The 24,758-nt window shown below is 39.1% G+C and overlaps 1 protein-coding gene across 1 annotated transcript in view; it reads right to left on the bottom strand.

Moving 5' to 3' along the window:
- MTHFD1L (methylenetetrahydrofolate dehydrogenase (NADP+ dependent) 1 like) overlaps positions 1 to 24,758 on the bottom strand; it is a 351,175-nt gene that overhangs the window by 260,751 nt on the left and 65,666 nt on the right. The window contains exons 9-13 of the mRNA XM_089694250.1: positions 20,652 to 20,722; positions 20,470 to 20,567; positions 12,081 to 12,254; positions 4,920 to 5,056; positions 1,878 to 1,924 (exon numbers count right to left, since the gene is read on the bottom strand). Of these exons, the coding sequence (XP_089550376.1) occupies positions 1,878 to 1,924; positions 4,920 to 5,056; positions 12,081 to 12,254; positions 20,470 to 20,567; positions 20,652 to 20,722 (527 nt within the window). The remainder of the gene's footprint in view (positions 1 to 1,877; positions 1,925 to 4,919; positions 5,057 to 12,080; positions 12,255 to 20,469; positions 20,568 to 20,651; positions 20,723 to 24,758) is intronic.

A 24,758-nucleotide genomic window follows, 5' to 3' on the forward strand; every position in this document is an offset into this window, starting at 1 on the left:
CTGACATCCCTCTGATGCTTTGGAAGCTCTCTGCGGAGCATGGCTTTTGCTGTAGGATGCGACTAAGAAAATGTCAGGAAAGACCTACTAGAACAGCTGAACTATATTTGGGGTTAATCAGAGGCACTTTAAAATGATGGCAGGTGGGAACTGACTCCTATATAACAACTTGATTTTGAATGATTGCTTCATTCTGAACACAGCTACATCCCCAGTTAGAAGAGGGTTTGCACACTTATGTAAACATATTATTTTAGTTTTTTTATGTTTACCTCCCCCTCTAAAAGATTTCAGTTTGTTTTTCCATTGAGTTGCAGTTTATAGGTCATATTAAAAAGGTGGAAAAAGTTCTGAAATTATTTATCTGTGTCTCATTTTTTAATATCACAGAAACCTGACATTTTAAATAGAGGTGTGTAGACATTTTATATCCACTGTATGCCTAAAACATAAGATTAATAGATCAAATACCAAATTATTGTAATACAATCAATATATAGTTCATAAACGTGTTCAATAAACAGAATCAGTCCCAGTCTTCAGTGTTCACACTTGTTCTTCATCAATTCAATGTGTTAATTCACCATCATGCATTTTGACTGAAAACTCAAGATGGTGAATGAACACATTGCATGTATTGATGAAGAACAAGTGTGAACACTGAAGACGGACTGATTCGGTTTATGGAACACGTTTATGAACTATATATTGATTGCATCACAATAATTTTGTATTTAATCTATTAAATCATATGTTTTAGGCATATTTATTCAGGTAGGCACTGCCAATTGTTAGTTAATTTACCATTATGGTGCCGCATCTCCCCAAAAGACAAAAAACAAACTTTTCTAAAAGTCTATGTTGCTAGGCACACGTTTCCCTACTGTGCTAGGACCTGGATGAAGATTTTCTTTTGCCTGTATAACGAACACTAAAAGTTTTTTTCCAGATCCCCCTCAAAGCAGCACATGCAATACTATTCCTACACTTCTCTAAAACTTCTGTTCACCTGCTGCAAGCAATGTAAAATACTTTGAATTCTGGGTATGGGTGAGCATAAGACTCCCTCTATTCCATGTGACAGCATTGGTGCCTTGTGATTGGCCCAACAGTTTCACACAAGGGCAGGAAACAAACTCACAGCTCTGCGTAAGTTTGGACAAACTTGAGTGAGCTTACACGGGGCTTTGTTTCCCCACACCCAACAGCCGAGGAAAGGTGAGCATATACTGCTGGGGAGCGGTAAGTCAAGTGAACCCTATTTTTCTCTGCATTGGCAAGACAAAGGATTATACTAAGGAACCAAGTACACTGCATTGTTTGATTGATGTGGAGCATACAGGTTTGCAAATTTTAGCACTCTAAGGGTATGGAAGCTGTCACAACAGATGCAGGTGGTGACAGGCACACTAAAAAAGGTACTAGTGTGTACACTAGAGGATGCTTGCTATCCAGCTGCAAACAATTGTGTGTGACCACACAAGTTTTCTTTAACCAGCTTCCTCTCATTTCTGTCACTGTAGGGGTATGATGGACACAAGTGAATGTAATCCATACAGATCACAAAATTCTACCTAACTGAAGTTGGATGGATTAGTCTACCCATGTTGTCTATGTGTTATGTCAAAGGAAACTTGTACCGAGAAAAATAGGCTGGTATTACTGACCTGTCCTGAAAAGGGTAGTTCAATAATTTAAGCTGTTCCCCAAGAACAAGCATGCAACCAGCAACATCAGAAACATCTGATCTGCATACTTGTTCTAGGTGAATGATTTCACAAGCTGTAGCCACTAGACCAGTGTGTCAGTCAGGCAACAAGCATTCAGCAAGAGAACCAACTTTTCCATTGCATTAGAAAATACTCGCTTGTTCATACCTCTTCCATAGGAATTACTTGAGCATAGCCACCTCCTGCTGCTCCACCTGTGAATATAACAAAAATTATATATACCGTGTTCCAAATTATTATGCAAATTATATTTTTCTAATTTACCTAAATAATTGATGTAAATAACAGTCAGCATAATTCTCATGTTATCAACTATTAGGAGTACAATTCAAATTTTATTGAACAAACCTAATAACAGTATTTTTTTTTAAAACATAAAAAACTTACAATGCACTGTTCCAAATTATTACGCACAGTGAGTTTCAAAACACTTTATAGGTTGTAAAGAACTGAAAATTGGCATTTGTTGCGTTTGCAGCATATTTACTGAAAACAAAAGCTATTTCAATCAAACTTTTAACAACATTTTAACTTTTTAAACCTTTGAACAGGTCACGTTACATTGTAACATAGGACCCCTTATTTGATAGCAGCTTCACAAGTCTTGCATCCATTGAACTTGTGAGTTTTTGGACAGTTTCTGCTTGAATTTGTTTGCAAGATGTCAGAATAGCCTCCCAGAGCTGCCGTTTGGATGTAAACTGCCTCCCACCCTCATAGATCTTTTGCTTGAGGATGCTCCAAAGGTTCTCAATAGGATTGAGGTCAGGGGAGGATGGAGGCCACACCATGACTTTCTTTCCTTTTATCCCCATAGCAGCCATTGATGCAGAGGTATTATTTGCAGCATGAGATGGTGCATTGTGATGCATGAAGATGATTTTATTATGGAAAACATAGTTCTTCCTTCTGTACCAGGGAAGAAAGTGGTCAGTCATAAACTCCACATACTTTGCAGAGGTCATCTTTACACCTTCGGGGCCCCTAAAGGGGCTGACCAGCTCTGTTCCCATGATTCCAGAACAAAACATGACTCCACCACCACCTTGCTGACGTCGCAGACTTGTTGGAACAGGGTGGCCATCCACCAACCATCCACTACTCTATCCATCTGGACCATTCAGTGTTGCACGGCACTCATCAGTGAACAGGACTGTTTGAAAATTAGTCTTCATGTATTTTTCTGCCCAATGCAGCCGTTTCTGCTTGTGAGCATTGGTTATTGGTGGCCGAATAGAAGGTTTATGCGCAGTTGCAAGACTCTGAAGGACTCTACACCTTGATGTCCGTGGGACTCCAGAGGCACCAGCAGCTTCAAATATCTGTTTGCTGCTATGTAATGGTAGTTTAGCAGCTGCTCTCTTGATCCGATGCATGGATCTGGCAGAAATCTTCCTCAATGTGTCTTTATCTGCACGAACCCGTCTGTGCTCTGAATCAGCCACAAATCTCTTAATAGTGCGATGATCACGCTTAAGTTTTCATGAAATATCTAATGTTTTCATACCTCGTCCAAGGCACTGAACTATTTCACTCTTTTCAGCAGCAGAGAGATCCTTTTCCTTCCCCATATTGCTTGAAAATGGTGCTCTGCTTAATAATGTGGAACACCCTCCTTTAGTAGTTTTTCCTTAAAATTGGGCTCACCGGCAAATCTAATTATCACAGGTGTCCGAGATTGTTTTCAGTGATCAAAAAGAGCCCTGACACACAATGCCATCCATGAGTTAAACTGAAAAACAAAATATTTAATCTTTGTGACACTTAAATATAATTTGCATAATAATTTGGAACACGGTGTAGGCAGATTACCCAAAAAAAAAAAAAAAAAAAAAAAAAAAAAAAAAAGGAGGGAAGGAAGGAAGGAAGGAAGAAAGGGAGGGAAGGAAGGAAGGAAGGAAGGGGAGGGAAGAAGACGAAATACACTCTTACTAGGAGTCATAGGCATGCATTTACTAAAGGCAAATAGACTGCACACTTTTCTCGTTTTCCCCAGAGCATACTAAAAGTAGTAAAGCTCTGCTGATTTTCATCATCCAAATCATGAACAAATCAAAAATGCAGTATTTTAAATTTCCCTTGCATCTGATTGTTTATTCTTTACAAAGTGAAGCTTTAGCACATTTCCTAAACTCTGGAGAGAATTATTGCAGCTGCACTTTCAAAGTGCACTCCATTTGCCTTTAAAAAATCCAACCCACAGAGTGCCATGACAGACATGCTACAAGAAAATGGTTCTCAACTATTGCTCTATCCATCAAATCACCACCATCAACAAAACGTATACGTCAAAACTATTTCAAGCTATATTTCACACCCTCACTGGGCGCTTTACTCTAAGAAAGCATTATAAGACAATTTACTTTCTGAAGAAAACTATTACAAAACAAGTATCAGAAGACAGAAAGTGCACCTCCATGATAAAAATAAAATAGTGGGTATGATTCAAAGTCTTTAGGGCCAGGAGACTAACTTTTTTTTTTTTTTTTTTAGAAAGTATCAACTTCAGTTCAGAGAAAAAAGTATGTGTTTACAGACAATGGTGTTCTGTCTGGCACATGCAATCTAAGAAATAAAAAAACTGATTAATTTGGATAAGCCAGATCCTGTGTTTCCTCTAGATGTGTTTTTGCCGATACAGCCAAGGTTAGTTGCTTTCCACCCCAAGCTTTGCATTAAATCCACTCTGAGGAGGTAAAAGATTAGATTTTGGATAATTTTGTCAAGAAAGTCAGCTTGGCCGAAACGGTGGCTGGTAGGGTCCAGATTCGCCTGATGATCAGGAGTACCAGGCAGTTTTTACACAACCTAGTAAACCAAAAGAACACTGTCAATGGGTGGAGGCATTCATTTAGGTTGAACTATCATTTGGGCCTAATGGGGGAGGCATTTCTTTTCAAGCATGTCGCATGATTATTTACCCAGAAGCAGGGGCAGACTGACCATTTGTAAACTTGGGCACTGCCCGAGGTCAGTAGGGGGCCCCATGAGATGCCCCTGGTACCTTTTTCATAGGCTTTTTTAAGTTTGGGCAAAGACACAGGGGCCCCATGATCCCCTATTGCCCGGGGGCCCCATGAGTTGTCAGTACGCCCCTGCCCAGAAGCAACCTCATTTTCTTGAGAAACTTATTTGGTTTTAGTGAAATAAAGCAGTTCTCTACTCTAGCTCCCATCATTCCAAACTTACCTTTAACTCCAAAAGTTGGCCCTTGTGAAGGTTGTCTCAAGCATGCAAAAGAATTGATATCTTTCTGTGCAGTAAGAGCTTGTACCAGGCCAATGGTAACTGTGCTTTTTCCTTCACCAAGAGGAGTAGGAGTTATGCTAAAATTGTGAGAAAGAAAAAAAAGAAACAAAAACATATGTCAAATGGCTTTAGGACACTCGCTGTGGGATGGTGCTATTTGCAAAATAAAACGAAGAAAGGGTCATAGCTGCAGCATGAATGAATGAGGCTGCTATAAACTGTACCTGGTCAGACAGCACACATGGCTTGCATTTAAACCATTCCATGTGATACACAAGAGAAGAATCAACTATTCTTTTGGCAAGAAATCTAAAGACTTTAGTAAATTCTGATAGGGGTTTCCATGAAACCACAGAGCCAAAAGTTGAAAAGCCATATATCAAATTATCAATGGTGAAGCTGCTTTAGCTGCTGTTCAGGTGCTTTTGGGTGTTTCCCTATATCCCTGACTGTGCAAAAGAGCAAAACACCCCCATCAGAACAGCAATACAATTCTAGGCATGTAAAAAGCAAAATGCAAGGAAAATATACAGCTATAAGATGCAATAAATGTATGTAAATCCAAAACCAAGATACTCAGTTATGGGACTTAGCTACTAATAACATGGCAATGGCACTTAACCAACTAGTAGTATTTGATTATTATTTTTTTTTTATTACAGGTACTTCTATAGCACCATCAATTTATGCAGCACTTTACATAGTATATTATACATTCACACAAGTGCCTGCTCTCAAGGAGCTTACAATCGAAGGTCCCTAACTCACATTCATATAAAACAGGTACTAAGGCCAATTTAGAAAGATGTCAATTAACCTACCAGCATGTCTTTGCCATTTGGGAAGAAACCAGAGTAGTCGGAGGAAACCCATGCAAGCACAGGTAGACCATGCAAACACGTAGTGTCGCGGCTGGGATTCAAACCAGCGACCCTAGTGCTGCTAGGCAGAGCTGCTAACCACTTAGCCACTGTGCGTTGCGTCACTAATTATGCGACTTCATCAGGAACCATGAAGTCACATGATTAGTGAAACAATGCGCCGGACGAGAGACAGACGTGGTGACGTTACTTTCGGCGCAAGCGCCTTCTTGATACACCCATAGAAGTAAACCCAGGAGTTCCTATAAGGATCTGTGAGCATGTTTTTCACTTAACACATGTGAGTGAGCATTTACAGTATTTTTTTACATCAATAAATGAAACCATATCACACGATGGAAGGATTGTTCTTCTTGTTTTATAAACACCGATGAGGAAGCTGAGTTGCAATTAGATCATATGAAAACCACCCGGGTATCAGGAGAGGTGATACCTGTAAGTTCTGAAGGAGGATACCACTACGGTTTGTGTTACCGAATCTGACATGGAGGATTGAGCGGTTGGCTATGCCTAATAGCATAAAAGCGTTTTGACCCTGTGGGGTCGCTTCATGAAGGTGAGGGGGCAATCTTACCAATGAAGGATTACACTTTTTGTTCACCTGCCAAATTTATGGTTATCACTGGAGGTTTCTATATATCCAGCCATATTGAATATTACACACGTAGACGATTTGTTTTTTTTGTTTACTAATAATTGGTGGCATGGGTTCTTGTGGACTTTTACAAATTCATTTAAGTTATGTGTTTATCATAGAGTGTCACTGGATTTTCATTTGTGGATTCACCCATTTTATTTATTTTGCCATTTATATAGCAGTATAGTCCCAAGTTTGGGGACTAGAGCACGGAAAAATATATACACTTTGTTAAATGTGGGCACTTGTCAAGTGTTATGTCGAAGGATTTGTTATAGTCCTTGAGGACTGTCTTTTAGTCAGGTTAATTTATCCTGACCGTCCCATTGTTTCTATAGGCACAATAGTGCTATTTGTCAGCTAATTTCCACTGCACCTTTGGGCATTCATTTCATGCCAAGTGTTTTATCACATGTGGTTTAGTGCTATTTGTGATTTCACCCTGTTTAGGGACACAAGTGGGTCAATGTATTGTGTTTTTATGTGTTTTGCAGTTTTATTTTTTATATGGTTTATCAAACACCACTGTATAAGATTGTATAATAATATGAAAAATTAAGTTTGTGATAATTATACACAGGAGGATTCACTAGGGGTGAATTTGAAACCTCATTTTGATTTAGTAATTTATATAAAAAAATACAAATGTGGGAGCCCAGCACCATTTTTGTTACATTTTTGATCCTATTCTATTGAGGTGTATAGCCAGGTGTCAGCAGCAACCCACTCCTAGAACATTAGTTTATTCAGGGTTCTCCATTGTTTTCCTAGCATACACAGAGTATGTACTGTAATAACAAAGTATGTACTGTAATAACAGAGCAACAGTCTCTCCAGTCCTTACCCCCAGAGCGAGGAGCAGCATTTACACAGTAAGTGGGCATAAAGGAATAAGTGAGAGCATTTGTCAACAAAATAGGGCATTGTCATCATGGGAGTAGTCCTGTTTCTTTGGTGAGACGTGCCCTCGATAGGGAAAGCTTGCTATGGGGGCACCCGCTGCTCTCTGTGTCCATTCATACACTGAGGCACGGCTTGGCCCCACCCTCTCTCATTGGCTGACTGGCTGTGATTGACAGCAGAGGGAGCCAATGGCACCCGCTTGCTGTCTCAGCCAATGAGGAGGCAGAGACCAGGGACAGCTGAGGCTGTCATTCACATTGCTGGATCACGATGAGGCACAAGTATTGAGGGGGCTGAGGATACTGCTGCACACAGAAGGTTTTTTTACCTTCATGCATAGAAAGCATGAAGGTAAAAAACCTTGAGCTTTACAACCACTTTAATGATTTGTGAGTGCAGCCCCTGTTTAAATGTTCTGGTAAAGTGCCAAGTTAAGGATCACTAGCTTTTTCTAAAAGAGCAGAGATGGGGGGGTAGGAGGTGACTTTTTCCCATGATGCTGCAATTACTTTACATGTGTAGAATTTCAATAGGCCAAACAATGTTCATTCAAATGTGGTAGGGGCTAAATCGTCAACCAAACCAAGCAAGCAGGTCTTAGGAGACACGGAGATGGCCATGATATGATCAACCATCTCCTGCCAGAAGTTTAAAATTTTAGGGTCCAAAAGAGGTAGAAAAAAAAAAAAAAATCTCCAACCATTTGTCAACAATGACAGCAAACAGGTGAAACAGTAAGTTTCACTTGTAGAGTCTGACTTGTAAAGCACACTACAAAAAGCTTTTTTGTATTCGCTTGTCTCTCAGAGAGACTAGTTGGCTTAAGGGTATATCCCAAACCTCCACCCAATTTTCCCTAGCACCAAATTTTTTAAAGTCCAATATAAAAGTTCATTAAATAAATTTCTACATATTAATTTAAAAGTACTATTAAAACCTGTATTACAATGTTCTAGCTTATGATTTCTATTTTGGTACTTCAACCACTTCTCAACCACACTGTAGCCAAAAGACTGCTACAGCACAGTTGGCTAGTTCTGGGAGGGCGTCCATGGATGGCCTCCCAGAACCACACCCTCCGTGCCTGGCCTGATCTATGATTGCGGTGTCCTTTAAACACAGCTGATCACTTGTCCAAGTAAAGTCCAATCAAAGATGCTTTTTACCATGTGAGCAGCGGTGTCAAATCACAGCTGATCACAGTGTAAATAGGAAATGCCACCTATGGGCAGTCCTCTCCTGGTGCTGACAGTGCGTGAGGACAAGAGAGCCGGTAAGCGGCATTTCTTAGGGGGATGATCAGTGTAGTCCCATCAGTGCAGCCAATAGTGCCCATCTGTGCTGGCTATCAGTGCCTCCTTAGTGCCGCCTATCAAAACACATCAGTGCAGCCTCATCAGCACACATCAGTGAAGGAGAAAAATCGCTTATTTCTAAAAGTTTATACCGGAAACTTTTTTTTTTTCAAAAAATGGTCTTTTGTTTAGCAAAACATAAAAACCCCAGTTGTGATTAAATACCGCAAAAGAAAGCTCTATATGGCAAAAAAGTATAAAAAAAATTAGCTTGGATACAGTGTTGCATGACCGCACAATTATCATTCAAAGTGTGACAGCGCTGGAAGCTGAAATTTGGCCCGGGCAGGAAGGGGGTAAAAGTGCCCAGTAAGCAAGTGGTTAAAAATGTATTTACCACAAAAATCTAGCGCTAAAGGAAGTAAACAGAACAAGTGTTGCAGCACTAAAAAAACAAACAAAAAACATATGCTTTGAGGTGGCACGTTACACAATCATAGCATTCTAACAGAAAGCGTAGGCAACTAAAATAGAAACACAAGGCTGCACTGTAATGTCTACTGCGAAGACTGGTGACTTATAGTTTGCTGCCCTAAAATCAAGTTCTTGTCCAGGATGTACATCCCATAGCCAGGGGAGAATTTACACTTTTTTTCCCCCTAGGTAGCTACCTTATGCAATCCTTCTCCCCTCCAACATTTGTTTTGCCATTACCGTCTCCCCCCAATACATGCATCCAAAGGACACATGACTTTCAAATGTTCCACAAACAGGAATAAGTGATCAAAGACAATAGAATAACAGAATAGACAGGTATGGGAGAGTTGAAGGGCAACACGTTTTTACTGTATATCAGACATTTATATATTTTTACTGCCTGGTTAACAAAGAACCCTTTGGCCTGTTGGAAGTTTTATCTTGTTCTGACATTCCAAGAATACAATAGGATGTAACAAAAGATTGCATACTAGAATCCTGATCCTGGAAGGGCACTTATACCCCTAGTGTCATGTTTCACATGACTGTCATACTGTATGCCTTTAAGTGTTTCTATATTTTGTTTCTGCTCCTCCCTTTCCTTTGGTTAAGTTAATGCTGTATAGATATCCCACCCCTTTTCCCAGAAATGCATTGGAGCTCTAGCCTCATGTCATGGAGCAGGAAACATTATGATCTTTTGACCTATCAAATGTTCATTGTTGTAAGATTCTGTCAGTTTATGGAATAAACTTCACAAGAGGTCTTATCGATTGAGTCACTGACTGTGGTATCCAACTGAGGTTGAAGTTATCACTATCACATCACAACTGTAAGTTACAGAGATCACACTATCTATGCTTAGATTGGAGAGACAAAACACCTAGTGGTGGGGCATTAGAAGATAAAGCCTCAGCTCAGATTTCCCAGTGATGCAGAGATTAACGGATTTCATAGCTTCTAAAAAGAAGGAAGGTGCCAGATGTTGACCTGGGTCAAGGAGCTAGATGGCAATATAGCAGTGCCCTCTGGTGGAGGACAGTGCCATATTTTCACCATACTTCCAGGTAACTCTAAAAGACAGTCTCTTATGAACACAGGATAATATAGGACAAGCAGAAAGCGTCAAATGATTGGTGTTTGTGAGTGCTTTTCCCTCTATCTTCCTGGAGCCCAGCCGTGATACAGAACAGAGGACAGACTTAGATAACATATCATCAACTTTTTTATTTCTATATGCACTATAATGTCCTCTTAGATTTCAATGTTAGTTTTTTCTACTTCGAGCGCTGTATTTATTTTTGTGGCTGGTATTGTTATTAACCACTTCAAGTCCGGACACTCTCACCCTCTTCCTGTCCAGGCCAATTTTCAGCTTTCAGTGCCATCACACTTTGAATGACAATTGCGCGGTCATGCAACACTGGTACATATGGATTTAGCATTTTTTTTTTAGACAGATAAAACTTTATTTTGGTGGTATTTATTCACCACTGGGATTTTTATTTTTTTGCTATATACATGAAAAACTCCAAACATTTTGAAAAAAAAAAAAAAAGTTTTATAAAAGTTTGCAAATAAATATTTCTTCATAAATCTTGGCCAAAATGTATCAAAATGTATCCATTTTTTTTAGAAAAAAAACAAATGATAATTTTTCAAATTTTTTTTACATTTTTATATTATGTTTTTGTAACATACTGTCACCCTAGCAGTACAGTGTCACCATAGTGACACTGTACTAGTGAGGGGTGATGAAGTTTTTTTTTTTTTACACCCATAAAGGCTGTAAAAGCAATCATTTCTCCTTCTCTCTATCTGCAGTCTTGAAGTCATTGAGAAATACTGTGAGAGCTGTGATTGGTCACAGCTTGTCACATGGTAAAAGGTGTTTGTGAATAGCCTTGTACCATGTGACCTCTGTGGCCATTCACAGATTTCACTAGTAGTAAGCCAAGTAGTAATAGTAGCAAGATGTCAGGAAGTGACATCTTGCTTATTACTATTCATGTAATCACTGATTGGCCAATCAGTGATCACATGATCACAGTGCCGCATGCTCCCAGGGAGTGCGCACAGGCTGGGAAGCTGAACGTTTATAAACGGCCACCCGTTCCAGCACTGCTCCCCTCCGGCCATTTATGTACATGGGCCAGACGGGAAGTGGTTAAATTATCAGTTATTATCCGTGGCAGTACATCAATTCACGTTAAATCTCACATAAAATGCGTACTGCATTAAAGCAGCCTGTTCATTATGAATAGGCTGCTAAAACATACCACCATGCATTGCACCACAACGCACAGAATGTGTGATGAAGTCTTTTCCTGTGCTTTTTAAAATGCATGCATAAAGCATACGGATTGTGGTAAAGCACATGTTTTAACCACAATGCATACAAGTATGAATAGAGCCCAGCACTAAGAAATAGAAAATGTATTTATATGGGGCATATACACAAAACCACCTAAAACTGTTTAGAATTCATGTTTCCCAACTAGTTAGTGACCATTAATGACCGGATCTGCTTATAAACTATAAAAGCATACAGCTGCTTTCCATACACTACAAGATCAAGCTACTCATTTGAGAATGGTCAGCTCAGTTGTATATGCATAAAGAGACAGGCATCATTTACAACTGAATTTTTTTATCGTGCAATATCAATTGGGAATAGGAGAAAGATGAACAGTAAGTGTATCCTCATAAAATGAAAGTGTTGCCATTTAATGAAATTTGCATTCAAAATATGAATATAAAGTCTACATTATTAAAAAATAATACGATGACTATAACATGTCCGACTATAGAAATTCCTATATTGCTAAGTAAGAGTATACAGCAGCCAAGCAATTCAGACCGACAAAAAGGCCAGAATGTTAAACATGGCCCAAATGAGTATTCTTACCCTGCAACTAAGACATATTTTCCATCTGGTTGCTCTTTTAACCTTTCCAGAACAGACAGACGTACTTTGGCTTTGGTGCGGCCATACATTTCGAGTTCATCAGAAAGCAATCCTATCTCCTTTGCAAGCACATCAATAGCTTTTGGGTTCTGTCTTCGAGAAATCTCGATATCACTGGAAGAAAGAAATTGAACAGATTCATTGGTTTAGGTGGTCAGAAGTATAGAATATACCGCATACGGCAAAATCGGCTAATTTTTCTATAATTTTTCCAACAGGTGGCAATCTAAAAACCACATGCATGTCCGCTTCTGTATAATAAAAGCAAAAGAAGATCATTCGGATTAATATCAAAACGTCCAAGAAATCTCCCTGATGAACGGGTGAAAGTGACTCCTTGCTAGATAATGCTATATGAATGCATTCACCAGAAGCAAATATTAAAATGCGCACATTAATATATCCAGCTCCTCCACAGTTAGAGAAGACTTCCACAAGAAAAATCATGGTATGAAGACAAGAAAAACACCACTGGCTTCTAACAGCATTACAGGAATGACTCCGGCACCACCACTGGCATCACTGCATTACAGGGATGACTCAAGAAACCGCTCCACCATGGACAGAGCCAGCAGGAATAATCCAATCCACCTTAGGAAAAATAGCTCGCAAAAACAAGCCACAAAAGGAGAGCTTATGGTGTAGTATTATTTATTGTATAAAAGAATCATCCACGTGGGTCACAAAGAAAGCTGGTAACATACTACTAAAAATGGCCACCAGACCTTGGTGAGGATGCGGAGGCATGACGTCAGTACAGCAGGCTACTCCCGTGAGGAGCTCTGTGAGGGAGGAGCCTGCCGTAATGATGTCACACCGCTGCATCCTCACGAAAGTCAGGCGGCCATTTTTAGTAGTATGTTACCAGTTTTCTTTGTGACCCACGTGGATGATTCTTTTATACAATAAATACTACACCATAAGCGCTCCTGTTGTGGCTCGTTTTTGCGAGCTATTTTCCCTAAGGTGGATTGCATCCGAATGATCTTATCCATTTATTTTATATTGGACTGTTCACCATTGTCACTTTATACTTATTTGCAAATATCACTTATTCGCTGATATTCTGTGGGACACTCATGCAATATTCACTTTAGCGCTGTTTTGAGTGCCTTCACTTTGAGTTTTTCACTATTGTCACTTTATTTACTAGCATTTGGGTTTTGTAATATTGTACAGCACTGCATTTTACATTTTTTCATGTCTTTTTCTGTGTTTACCCACGTAGTATCTGAATGGCAGTACCATTCTTCTACATAGAAGAATGAAGTTTGTCACTGCTGCATCAACGCCCATGTAGCTAATGAGGAGGTTTAAACAGTTGAGTGGACTCTGCAAGATATAGTAGTTTGTAGGAGCTCTAAGCAAATTATACAAACAATAGAAGAAAAAAAAATTGTACACAGAGAAAATGAACCTTAAAAAGTCAAATTTTGCTGTTAGAGCGAACATCTAGAAATGTTAATTGTACTAAAGTAGTACCTTAAGATGCATCTGTCTTGAATTCCTCTTGAAAACAAAAGAGCAACAAAAAGCTGCCAAAATAAACTTGTACTAACAAAGAGCTGGAGGAACATTTTGCAACTAATTAGTCAGTGACATGATCAGATATAAAAAGATCTTAGAAAGTCAGAGTGTCCCAGAAGTAAAGATGTACAGAGAGGTTCACCAATCTGAACAGCTGCTCCTTAAAATTATCAAACAATGTCAGAATAATGTTACCCAACATAAAAATTCAAAGACTTTAAATATTACATCAACTGCAATACAGAATATCAAGAGATCCAGAGAATCTAGACAAATCTCTGTGCCAAAAAGGGAAGAGGCAGACAATCTTGGATGCCCATGATCTTCTGGCCCTCAGACAGCACCACATTAAAAACAGGCATCTCTGATGTACATCACTACACATGGACATATATCAACATGATCCAGAAATATACTGCCTTCTTCTCTTAGCCAAAGCTCATTTAAAATGAGCAGTGAAAAAACACTGTTCTTTGGCCTTACAAATTGAAATTTGACATTTTTTTCAGCAACCATGGGCACCTCTGCATCCTCTGGACTAAAGCGCAGAGGGACATTTTGGCTTATGAGGGCTCAGTTTAAAAGCCTGCATTTATGATGGTATGGAGGTACATTAGTGCATATGGAATGAACAGCTTGCACATCCAGAAAAGCACCATCAATGCTGAAAGATATAACTAGGTTTTAGAGCAACCTATGCTCCCATCCAAACAATGTCTTTTCAAGTAAGGCCTTGCAAATTCCTGCAGGACAATGCAAGATCACAATGCATCTATGACACCAGCACCCAGCTACATAGAAGAAGAATCCAGGTGTTTAACTGGCTTGCTTGCAGTCCAGACCTTTCACCAACTGAAAATGTTTGTCCATATTTTTCATTCCAGAATACACCAAATAAGACCCATGACTGTTGAGCAGTTAGAATACTATATCAGGCAAGAATGGGACAACGTTCTTCTGAAACTCCAGCAGCTGGTCTCTTCTGTTCCTAGTCGTTTACAGAGTATTAATAAAAAGAAAGGGGATGCTACACCATGGTAAATATAGCCCTGTCCCAAATTGTTTGAGATGTGTTACTTCCATCACAATGTCAGATACCTTTTTTTGTTTTATTAAAATGGTACATTTTCTCAGTTTAAACATTTCATATAGTTTCAATTTTCTATAGGATCTGGGTTTATGAGATTTTAAAATCATTGCATTCTGTTTTTATATAGATTTTACACAGTGTCCTACGTTTTTTGGAATTTGGGTTGTAGCGGTGCACTTCCTGGTACATGAGGGTGCTTGAGTACTGTGCCTACAGCCTCATTGGTATATCTGTATCATGGCTGTAATTGCTAGTCTCAGGAAAAGTAAGACTGTGCGGCTTATGCTTGTCCTTGCTAGAGGCTATGGCCTGAGAAAGCAGAACCCTGCCCTACACCAAAAAGGCCACCTCTGTGTAAACACAGTGCACAAGAAGGCAAGGAAAGTCAATGATAGGGATAAGATTAGATGCAGAGAGTCCAAAACTATAGAACATCAAAAAAATTTAGAAATAAAAAACAGCACTGTGTTCCAGCAGCGGAACGGACTTTTCCTGTGCAGCTCCCACAACAAAATCGCAAGGACTAAGGCAGAGAGGTGGATGGATAACATCACAATCTCTTTCACCACCAACCAGAGAAAGCTTTACATTTGTTCATAGAAAAAATACATAATTAATATCAAATAAATGTTTTACATCATACAAACATGTATTTGATTGCAAATCTTTTATTTTAGTGCAACATGGTGTGGGCTATCTAGAGGGGGGTTATGCTAATCACATGCTGTTCCACACTCCTCCAGCATGTAGCCACTGTTTGATGGAGACTTCACCTCCCTGTAATTACAAGCACATACAACCAACAGGGAATGGGCTGTCATTTATCTGGAGTGTATACACCCACATGTGTTGCTGTATAGTCACATGGGCTGCACAGATAAGAAAAGAAAGAAAAGGAAATGCTTAGAAGGAAACTGAAACCGGAGCATGCTCAGGAGACGTAATAATGGCTGGCCTACACAATCTTAGGCTGCAGCAGAGACACAGACAAGGAGGAAGGAGCAGAACAGCAGGATCAAGTTTTTTTTTTCCCTTAGCATACAGAAAATGAAGCCCATAATGAGTAAGTACAGCATGTACTGATCATTTTTAATGATGTGAGTTTAATGGCACTTTAATGGTTACTCATATACAGTAAAATAATCATCTCAAAGTAACTTTTTAGGATTAAACCTGTTAGTAATTCATGCAGTTCCCACACCAAATCTAAACAGGCATCAAAACATAAAAAAAAAAAAAAAAAAAAAAAATTGTATGGTAAAATGTTTATCAACCAATCATATAAAGCCACAGGAAGCACCACTCCCTGCAAAATTTCAACAATGACGCCACAGATGATAAAACGCGTTTGTGACGTCATGCGCACTGACTCCTTCAGATGACAGAACGCGTTAGGAGTCAGAGCGCATGACGTCAGTGCGCACCGGAACGTGGCGGCCATCTTGTTGGTTAGAAACATACCATTTGGTTATATGGTGACTTGTGAATTTAATTATCTTTTGATGTGCGTTTAATACTACGTTGTAAGGCAATAAATCCTTCTAATTATACTACACTATGAGGATTCTTTGACTTTTTGGATGATTTTGTCCTCTGAGGATAATTCATTGTTTATGTCTATATTTGGCAAATTACCTGGAATATCGGTTGGGAGTTAATGCCTTGATTTGGGAATCCATTGAGAGGGATCCTATAGGCATCTATCTACATCCAACACTTGGAGATCACGTTATCCTTTCAGAGTCAAAAGTGTCTGAGTTTGTCATCCTAATTTGACATTTAGGCCGAGATGTATTCTGCTACATGTCTTTGGTGAAAATAACCCAAATTAGAATGTATTTTTTAGTTTGTAGGAAAGTTATAGAGTTCACAAACTATGGTATAGATCTGAATATTGATCAATCCTGAAGTACTGACAGCCAATCTAATTTCTTGAGGTCCAAGAATGTCAGAACAGTACAGATATCCCCCAAATGACCCCTTTTTGCAGAGTAGACAGTCCGACGTACTTCATAAGAGGCATGGTGAGTTTTTTGAAGTTGTATTTTTTTGTCATAATTTTTCGGAAAATGAAAAAATTAAAACAATTATATCCACTATTTTTTTTTTTACATACTGTCACCAGTGCAGTACAGCGTCATCATATAACTGGCATGGCGGTTAACAGGGACACTGACTGGTGACAGTATGAAAAAAAATATATACAGTATATATATTTTTTTTAAATTTTTTTATTATATTTAATTTTTTATTACTTTTTTTTATTTTTTTTCATATTTTACTATGAACAAAGTAGTACAATGTTACCATAGTAACATTGTACTACTTTGGGGAAGTGATCAGTATTTTTTTTTTTTTTTTTTTTTACACAATTTGCTTATAGCAAAGAATTACTTTGCTATAAGCAAGCATTTACCTGAATGAAATCGATTCATTCAGTTTTTTTTTGTTTTATTTTTTTTGTGCTTAGCTGTGATTTGGTCACAGCTAATCACATGACATGTGCATGTGATTAGCTGTGACCATTCACAGCTAGGCACTAGTATACAATGGATGGCATCATGAATGAAGCCATCCATTGTATACAACTGTAATGTGACCTGCTGTGATTGGTCACAGCAGGTCACATGATACCAGCAACGGGAGCCGGTACTCGGATCTGTCATCGGCCGTGTCCGAGGTGCACGGCTGGTGACAGATCGCACTGCTGCGCCGCTCTGCATTAGCGCAAACTGCGCATGTGCGGGAGCACGCCAAATGGCGTGCACCCGGAGTGCAGAGACACATTTGAAGCCGCCAAACGGCCATGGTTAGTGTTGCTTCTGGGCAGCCCATTAAGTGGGCTTTAATGCCTGGCTTCTCTATCATGTGACTGTTGTGGTTGACTCTTGCAGCATTTACATGATTGGAAGGCCATCCTGCTGGCTCCTGATCAAAAGCTGTGTGCATAAGCGGTCAATGAAAGCTCGGTCAGTGTGCTGGAAGAGCACAGTGAATGCTATCCAAGCACACAACCTCAGGCCACTATAGACGCAGAAGCCCACTTTTCTTATGTTACATGGTCGGATAAAGATTAAATATCACATCATCCAATTTCAAAATTGGTAATTTATTATGGCAGCTACAAAACTTGAAAAGTAAGTCACATAATTTAAAAGCATCTATCCAGCTCCTGATTCAATACAGTAGTAAATTGCAATATACTGGACAGGACAAAAAAGGTATGATAAAATTCAAATGGCCACTACTGGAACTTATATTAGGTACATCTGCAATGACATAAACGGATAATGTTATATCCTTGAAATTAGACCCCAGATTGTATGGGGACAAATTCAGCATTGCAGTGGCTTGATGATTAAAATAATCCTCACGTCAGATAGATGCACAAGAAACAGAAAATATCTGTGTTCAACCACTTCAAGTCCGGACACTTTCACCCCCTTCCTGTCCAGGCCAATTTTCAGCTTTCAGTGCTATCACATTTTGAATGACAATTGCACGGTCATGCAACACTTTAAAAAAAAATGCTAAAAAATTCATATGGTTAGACAGATAAAGCTTTATTTTGGTGGTATTTATTCACCACTGGGATTTTTATTTTTTTTGCTATGTAAATGAAAAAATCCCAAATTTTTTTTTAAAAAGCGTTATTATAAAATTTAGCAAATAAGATATTTCATCAAATCTTGGCCAAAATTTATTCCGTTATCTTTTTAGTAAAAAAAAAAAAAAAAAACAAAAAACCCCAAATTAGTTTATAACCAAAAATTATAAATTTTTAAACATTTTTGTTTACATTTTAGATTTTTTTTTTTTTTATATACTGTCACCCTAGCATTACAGTGTCACCATGGTGACACTGTACTACTTGTGGGGGAGATGAAGATTTTTAACTCGGATTGATTTTACAGCCATAAAAGGCTGTAAAAGCAATCGTTTCTCCTTCTCTCTGGCTGCATTCTTTCAGCCATTGAGAACTACTGTGTGAGCTGTGATTGGTCACAGCTTGTCACATGGTACAAGGCTGTTGTGAATGGCCCTGTACCATGTGACCTCTGTGATCATTCACAGATTTCATAAGTAGTAAGCAATGATGTCAGAAGTGACATCTTGCTTACTACTCTGCATGTGATCATTGACTGGCCAATCACTGATCACATGTAAGACGTCCGGAGGACACAGCAGGCACTGGATTGTGGTGCTGCACGCTCCCAGGGAGCGCGCACAAGCAGGTGGGCGGGGAGGCCGTTTATAAAACAGACACCTGACTCTGCACTGCCACCGTCTGGCCGTTTATATACAACGGCTGGACGGGAGGTGGTCAAAAAACAAAATGGCTAAAAAAAAAAAAAAAAAAAAAAAAACACTCGGTCAGCAAAAAAAATGTATAACAAATTGAAGAAAATCAAATCTGTAGCCAGAAAAAGTTCCAAACACACAGATTTAGCACCAAGAGTAGGAACCAGCGATGGCTCACAAGTCACAACAAGCTGCTATATAATTTAGTCCTAACAGCTTAAAGTTATTGTAAAGTCAATTTTTTTTTTTTAAATTAAAAACACACTATATACTTACCTGCTCTGTGCATTGGAATTGCAGAGAGCAGCCCTGATCTTCTTCTCAGGTCCCTCCACCGATGCTACTCTGCCCGCTTCCTTGCTCCCTTGTCACAGGATTTGACTGACAGCAGTCAGAAAGCCAATGGCTCCAGCTGCCCCAGCAAAGCCTATGAAAGTAAGAAGAGTTGCAACAGATGGGCACAGCACTGGATCAAGTGAGTACTTGGGTAAGTAAGGGGGGTTGAGGGTCATACAACTACCTAAACATTTCTTACCTTAATGCATGAAAGTAGAGCCTTTTCCTTTTTTCCCCTATTTATACTTACCTAGGTGGATGCATCTGTCCCCCCGCCGGCTCTAGGTGTGAGAACACAGCTATCAGATGACCGCCGGGTGCTCACAGCCACTCTGGGCAGAGCGGTGACTGTCAGACATCGCTATCTGCTCTGGCTATTCTCCACCCCCAAACCCCCCCACCCCGTACTCACTGGAATGCTGGGCTGTGGAGGATCCTTCCCACCATGCTCAGAGAATCACCAATAAGCTGAGCCAAGTGCCGCTCCAGACTTTGGGGTGGATCTCGACTGTCGGGATCTTTCCCCAGCCTGGGACGACTGTCAGCCGACCAGAGACCACAGCCTCTCGTCAGCTGAGAACGGGTCACAGTAGTGCAGAACGCACTGCAAAAGAGCTTTGGCTGTACTTCTCCTTTAAGGTAAAAAAAATGTTTAGGCTTCAGAACCACTAACTGCAGCAGACAAAAATATAACCAATGTATCATGCATTCCAGCCAGCAAATTCAACAAACGGTTATGCAGGCAGACAAGCAGATGTTCCTCAAGTTATTTTATAGGAATAGTAATCAAAACTGTAAATATTTTAATAACCTTAGGAGGATGAATATAAAAGCCCTTTTTGAATTTTCCCTACAAAAAAAATATTTCTACAGGCATTAGTTTCTACCATTTTTCTTAAAATGATTATATATGGATAGATATGTATTACATATATGGGGAATCATATAAACACCCCTTCATAAGCAATAAATTCCCTACTGCATACAAGATGAGAAATATAATATTTTGACTTTAGATACAATGCATTTTTTTTTCTGAAAGGTTTTAAGCAAAAATGTGGCAAAGCTAATGACCTGGGTACAGGAGAGAGAGGTTGTAGCTTTAAGCAACGAAGGTTCCACTTCTTATACTTCTGAGCATCAAGCCATCTTCTACTGCTTTTTGCCAAATTCTGTTGACAGAGAAATAATATACACTCAGCAATTAATGGAATTTAAAAAGGGATACTAAGATTTTCTTAAAGCAATAGACTGACCTCCATCCTCAGCGCTGCTGTCAGTGGTCCTACAACTTGGCCAGTTAGCCCATCACTGTTCTGGTCAGAACCTGAAGAATCAAAACAATACGAATGCAATAGCAAAATATATAAAACTCAAAGAGAACTATTCGGATCAATGAAATCACATAACGTAACTGAAGTCTTGGTGTAATTTTCTACTGCTCCTAGCATGGAAGGTGGTCTACAAAATGAGTTTTGTTTTACCCCTCTGTACAGTCTACCATTTACCCGCTCTCCTATCTTTCAGAGCGGTTTATAAAGGAATGTAACGTTTTGTGTGCTTTTTGCTTACAGTATTTTTTTTTTTAGTTTTGTAGTTAGAGGAATGCAACATTTTACAAGAAGTGACGTGTCTAGATAGGCTGAAAGTGCACAAGGTAAAAAGGAACAATTACAACAAACAAGCTGCAGATATAGGGGAGGTGGACAGGATGGCAACGGGAGCTGGCATATAAAAAAAAACAAAAAACAAAAAAAAAAACACATAGGCTCCATGTACACGGGACACTTCTGAACGATGGAAACGGACTGCTGGAAAACTTGGTATGCAAATGCTGCTAAACAGAAATTCTTTTTAATCTGTGCTTATGAGTGTTTGCGTTTAGAAGCCTTTTTTTTTTTTTTTTTTTTTTTTTTTTTAAGATAACCTTAGGATACCTTCCAAAATGCCCAGAAAGCACTGAAAAACAGTAAATAATTAACTATTTCAGACATTTTGAGAGAAATCGAGAGAGCAGAAGCAGAGAGAGCAGTATTTGTTAAGATTAGCTGTCTTTTTTTTTTTTTTTGTGCTGTTTGGATGTGTTCCAGTTCATTTCTGTGCAGAAATTATTGCAGCAGTGTCTTTTTTTTTTCATGCAAAACCTCAAAAGTATGGTGTACCAAGTCCATTTGAGTACCGGGAAAACACTGATGAAAAAAGGCTCTTGACAGCATCTGGAAATGGAAGATTTAAAAAAAAAATTTCAAAACACAAAAACGCCAATAAAACGCTGTTGGCCACGTTTAGCATTTGAAACGCTGATAAAATCTACTGCTGAACACAAGTTTTCTGCGTAAAAAAAAAAAAAAAACTCAAAGGAAAAAAGCATAACAAAAAAATATATATATGTTTGAAATGTTAAAAATAACAGTTAAAGGAAAAAAAAAAAAAGTCACTGAATATATTCAAGTACAGTTGATAGAAAATGGGTACAGTACAGCTTAAAATCTGCCAAAACAAACCATTCACCAAAAGTAAATGACCATGCAAGAAGACTGGCCTAAGCGGCCACCAGCTGACCTCTGATTGCTCTGACGGCATTTCACGTCTTATTGGCCACAATTAGAGAGACTATGCACACAACTGTAGTCTGGGTGCTTCAGCAGTCATAGAAATGAAACATGATCTCTCACTACAGTTTGTCAGAAGGAAAGTGGAGAGTCTGGAGTCCGCTGGAAAAAATAAGATTCTATAAACTTCAGACTAAATGTTATGTCTGGCAAAAGTCAAACATTGCAGTTCATCATAAAAACAACATCCATACTGTAAAGCATGGTGGTGGTGGTAGCATCAATCTGCGATAATGCTTCTGTACAACAGGTCTGGAAGATATAGGATAGAATGCACCAAAGTAAACTGAATGAAACCTGATTTAGTCTGCAAAAAATAAAAAACTGAGCTGAGGAAAATTGTTCTTCCAGCAAATGTAACGACCCCAAGCATAAAGCCAACACAAGATAAGAATGGCTTAACAACAACAGTGCTAATGTCTTAGATGACCAGGTAAAAGCCCAGATCTCAACCTTGTCTAAAATATGTGTCTGGAATTGAAAAAGGCAAAGTCATCAATACAAACTAACGGAGCCAAAAGCAGTTTTGAAAGCGGAATAAGGAAAACTGCAGTGTCCAGGGCTGATGGAGACCAGTCCACATTTGTACCATCAACTAAAATACTGACTTGAAGGGAGTGTATAATTCTGCTGTCAGCAATTTAGTGTTTTTCCTCATTGCAGATCTGTTTTCACCTTGACAACAAACAGAGAATTTCTGTTGATCAGCGTAAACACAAATAAACCAATTAATTTGTTTTTTTGTAATTTGATGAAGCATGAACATTTCTAAAAAGGGTTTTTTTTTTATATAAACCATATATGATTATGCACACTAAAATGGCATGCATAATACCCTAAATACAACCGATTACCAGCTGTAAATGAAGGTTTATTCCCAGTGTGTCTCATTTAATCAAAACAATACAGAATCCTGAAACTGTTTATGTAGCCTTTCCTGGAAAAGGCAAAAATCCCAATCACAAAAGGTAACAAAAGTTTGCAGAGAGAAGGGGCCCAGCCAAAGTGACAGGATTAAGAAAGACACATTCAATTCCTCATTATGGCTAATCTCTAGAGCGAATAAAAACAGATCACGTTTTATTTTTGTTGGGTTGAGACATTGTCATAAGAAAGGTATATATGCTAGCAATGGAGGTATTAATTCTTGAACAATGTGCACACAATGTTTTACAGTATTTAGTGCTTACCAATAGGAAGGCATAACACAAACAATACGTTACACAGACTAAATAAATACACTTTTTGGGAAATTTGCATTTGTTCTGCCCCCAAAAAAAAAAACCTGTTTGCATGTAGAAATAATATAAAAACACTCACCTGTACCTACAGCCACAACCTGAAAACAAAGCACTAGTTTTCAGGCAAAATGTTGTCTTAGAGTTCAAATGATGGAGTGGAGACTGGGGAGTAAAACCACTGTTAGGTTTTTGTAATTGTCAAAGTCCAGGTTGAGAGATTGTCTTATTTTCTGTCCTGACGACAATGGCTCGCCTCCTCTAAATGTTTGCGGAACAGCTTTACCCAAGAAACGGTCTACAAGTTCCCTTCTTGTTGGTACATGGCCCCTGACCGTATCTCCAAACTCCCGCTCTTCAGTGTCCCCAAGGTATTGCAGAAAACAAAGCACTCTCCTTCACATTTAGTGGACCTGCCCCAAGGCGATCCAGCTCTGGATGCAGGTCTATGCTATAAGGTCTGTTCTCGACATCTCCCTGGTCCACAACTCCTGGGAGGCCCTGCTGCATGAACCAATCAAGAATCCAAGAGGAAGCTGGCAGGGTTTGTGGTCCTGGCTGCCCAGCAACTCTTACCAGAGTGTGGAAAAAACCTTTTCTTAATATCGCTGAAGTGAAAAGGAGGCTCAAGCGCACTATGATGTATGAACAGCTTACCTCCATTCTAGAAGACATGCAAGCCCAGTACCTTAAGGTTTGGAGTCCCTGGATTGATAATGTCCAGACGAACATAGCCCGAAACCTGCTCTCCCTGTAACTCATCCTGGTTGCAAGTTGTGGCCTCCTCAGTAGAACCACGAGTGTCCTCTCTCTCTCCCCACCCCCCCATCCCCATTTGTTTTTCTCCTCGTCTCTCTTCCCAGGCAAGTTTTCCACCTCACCAAGTGGAAGGTGGGTATACCCACCTTCTACCCCAGTCCTCCTCTCTTGCTTTGGCGGTGTCAAGAGCAGGTAGATCGAATTTCTTTTTTCCACCCTATAAGACATTTTCTTCATAGCCAACGCGGAGCATCCTCCTTTTTCAGATGAAGCACTATAAGCGACAAACCAAAGAGCTTCTTTTCTGCCAATTTTGTAGTTTTACATGACTCCTGCTAGCTGATGTTCCTTGCTACATTGTGAACAATATTTTTGCATGCCTTTATTTCTACAAAATGTTTCTTTGGACTGTATTTTGGTTGTCGGTTTACAGCTTCTTTGTAACGCCTTGAAAATCCCAATAAATTCTTTGTGAAAAAAAAAAAATAAAACCTGTTTCCCTCATTAAAATAAAAATGCCAGGATAGTATGAAAACCAAAATGTAACCTTTTTTTTGAAGATTCCAATTTTTGCAATAACATTTTGAAAGTAAAGAAACATGCAGGTATTGAGAAAGTTAAATATGGTGATGGTGCCCTAGATTAGTTAAAGTGGTTGTAAACCTCAGACGTGAAATATGAACAAAGCATATCCCTCTGTAGTGTGTACTTGTCTCAATTAAGAGCACTAAGTGTAATTTCTCTCTGCTACCCC

This window comes from Staurois parvus, unplaced genomic scaffold (genome assembly GCF_062004578.1).
Source record: "Staurois parvus isolate SC_StPar_1 unplaced genomic scaffold, SC_StPar_1.0 ptg000657l, whole genome shotgun sequence".
NCBI lineage: Eukaryota > Metazoa > Chordata > Amphibia > Anura > Ranidae > Staurois > Staurois parvus.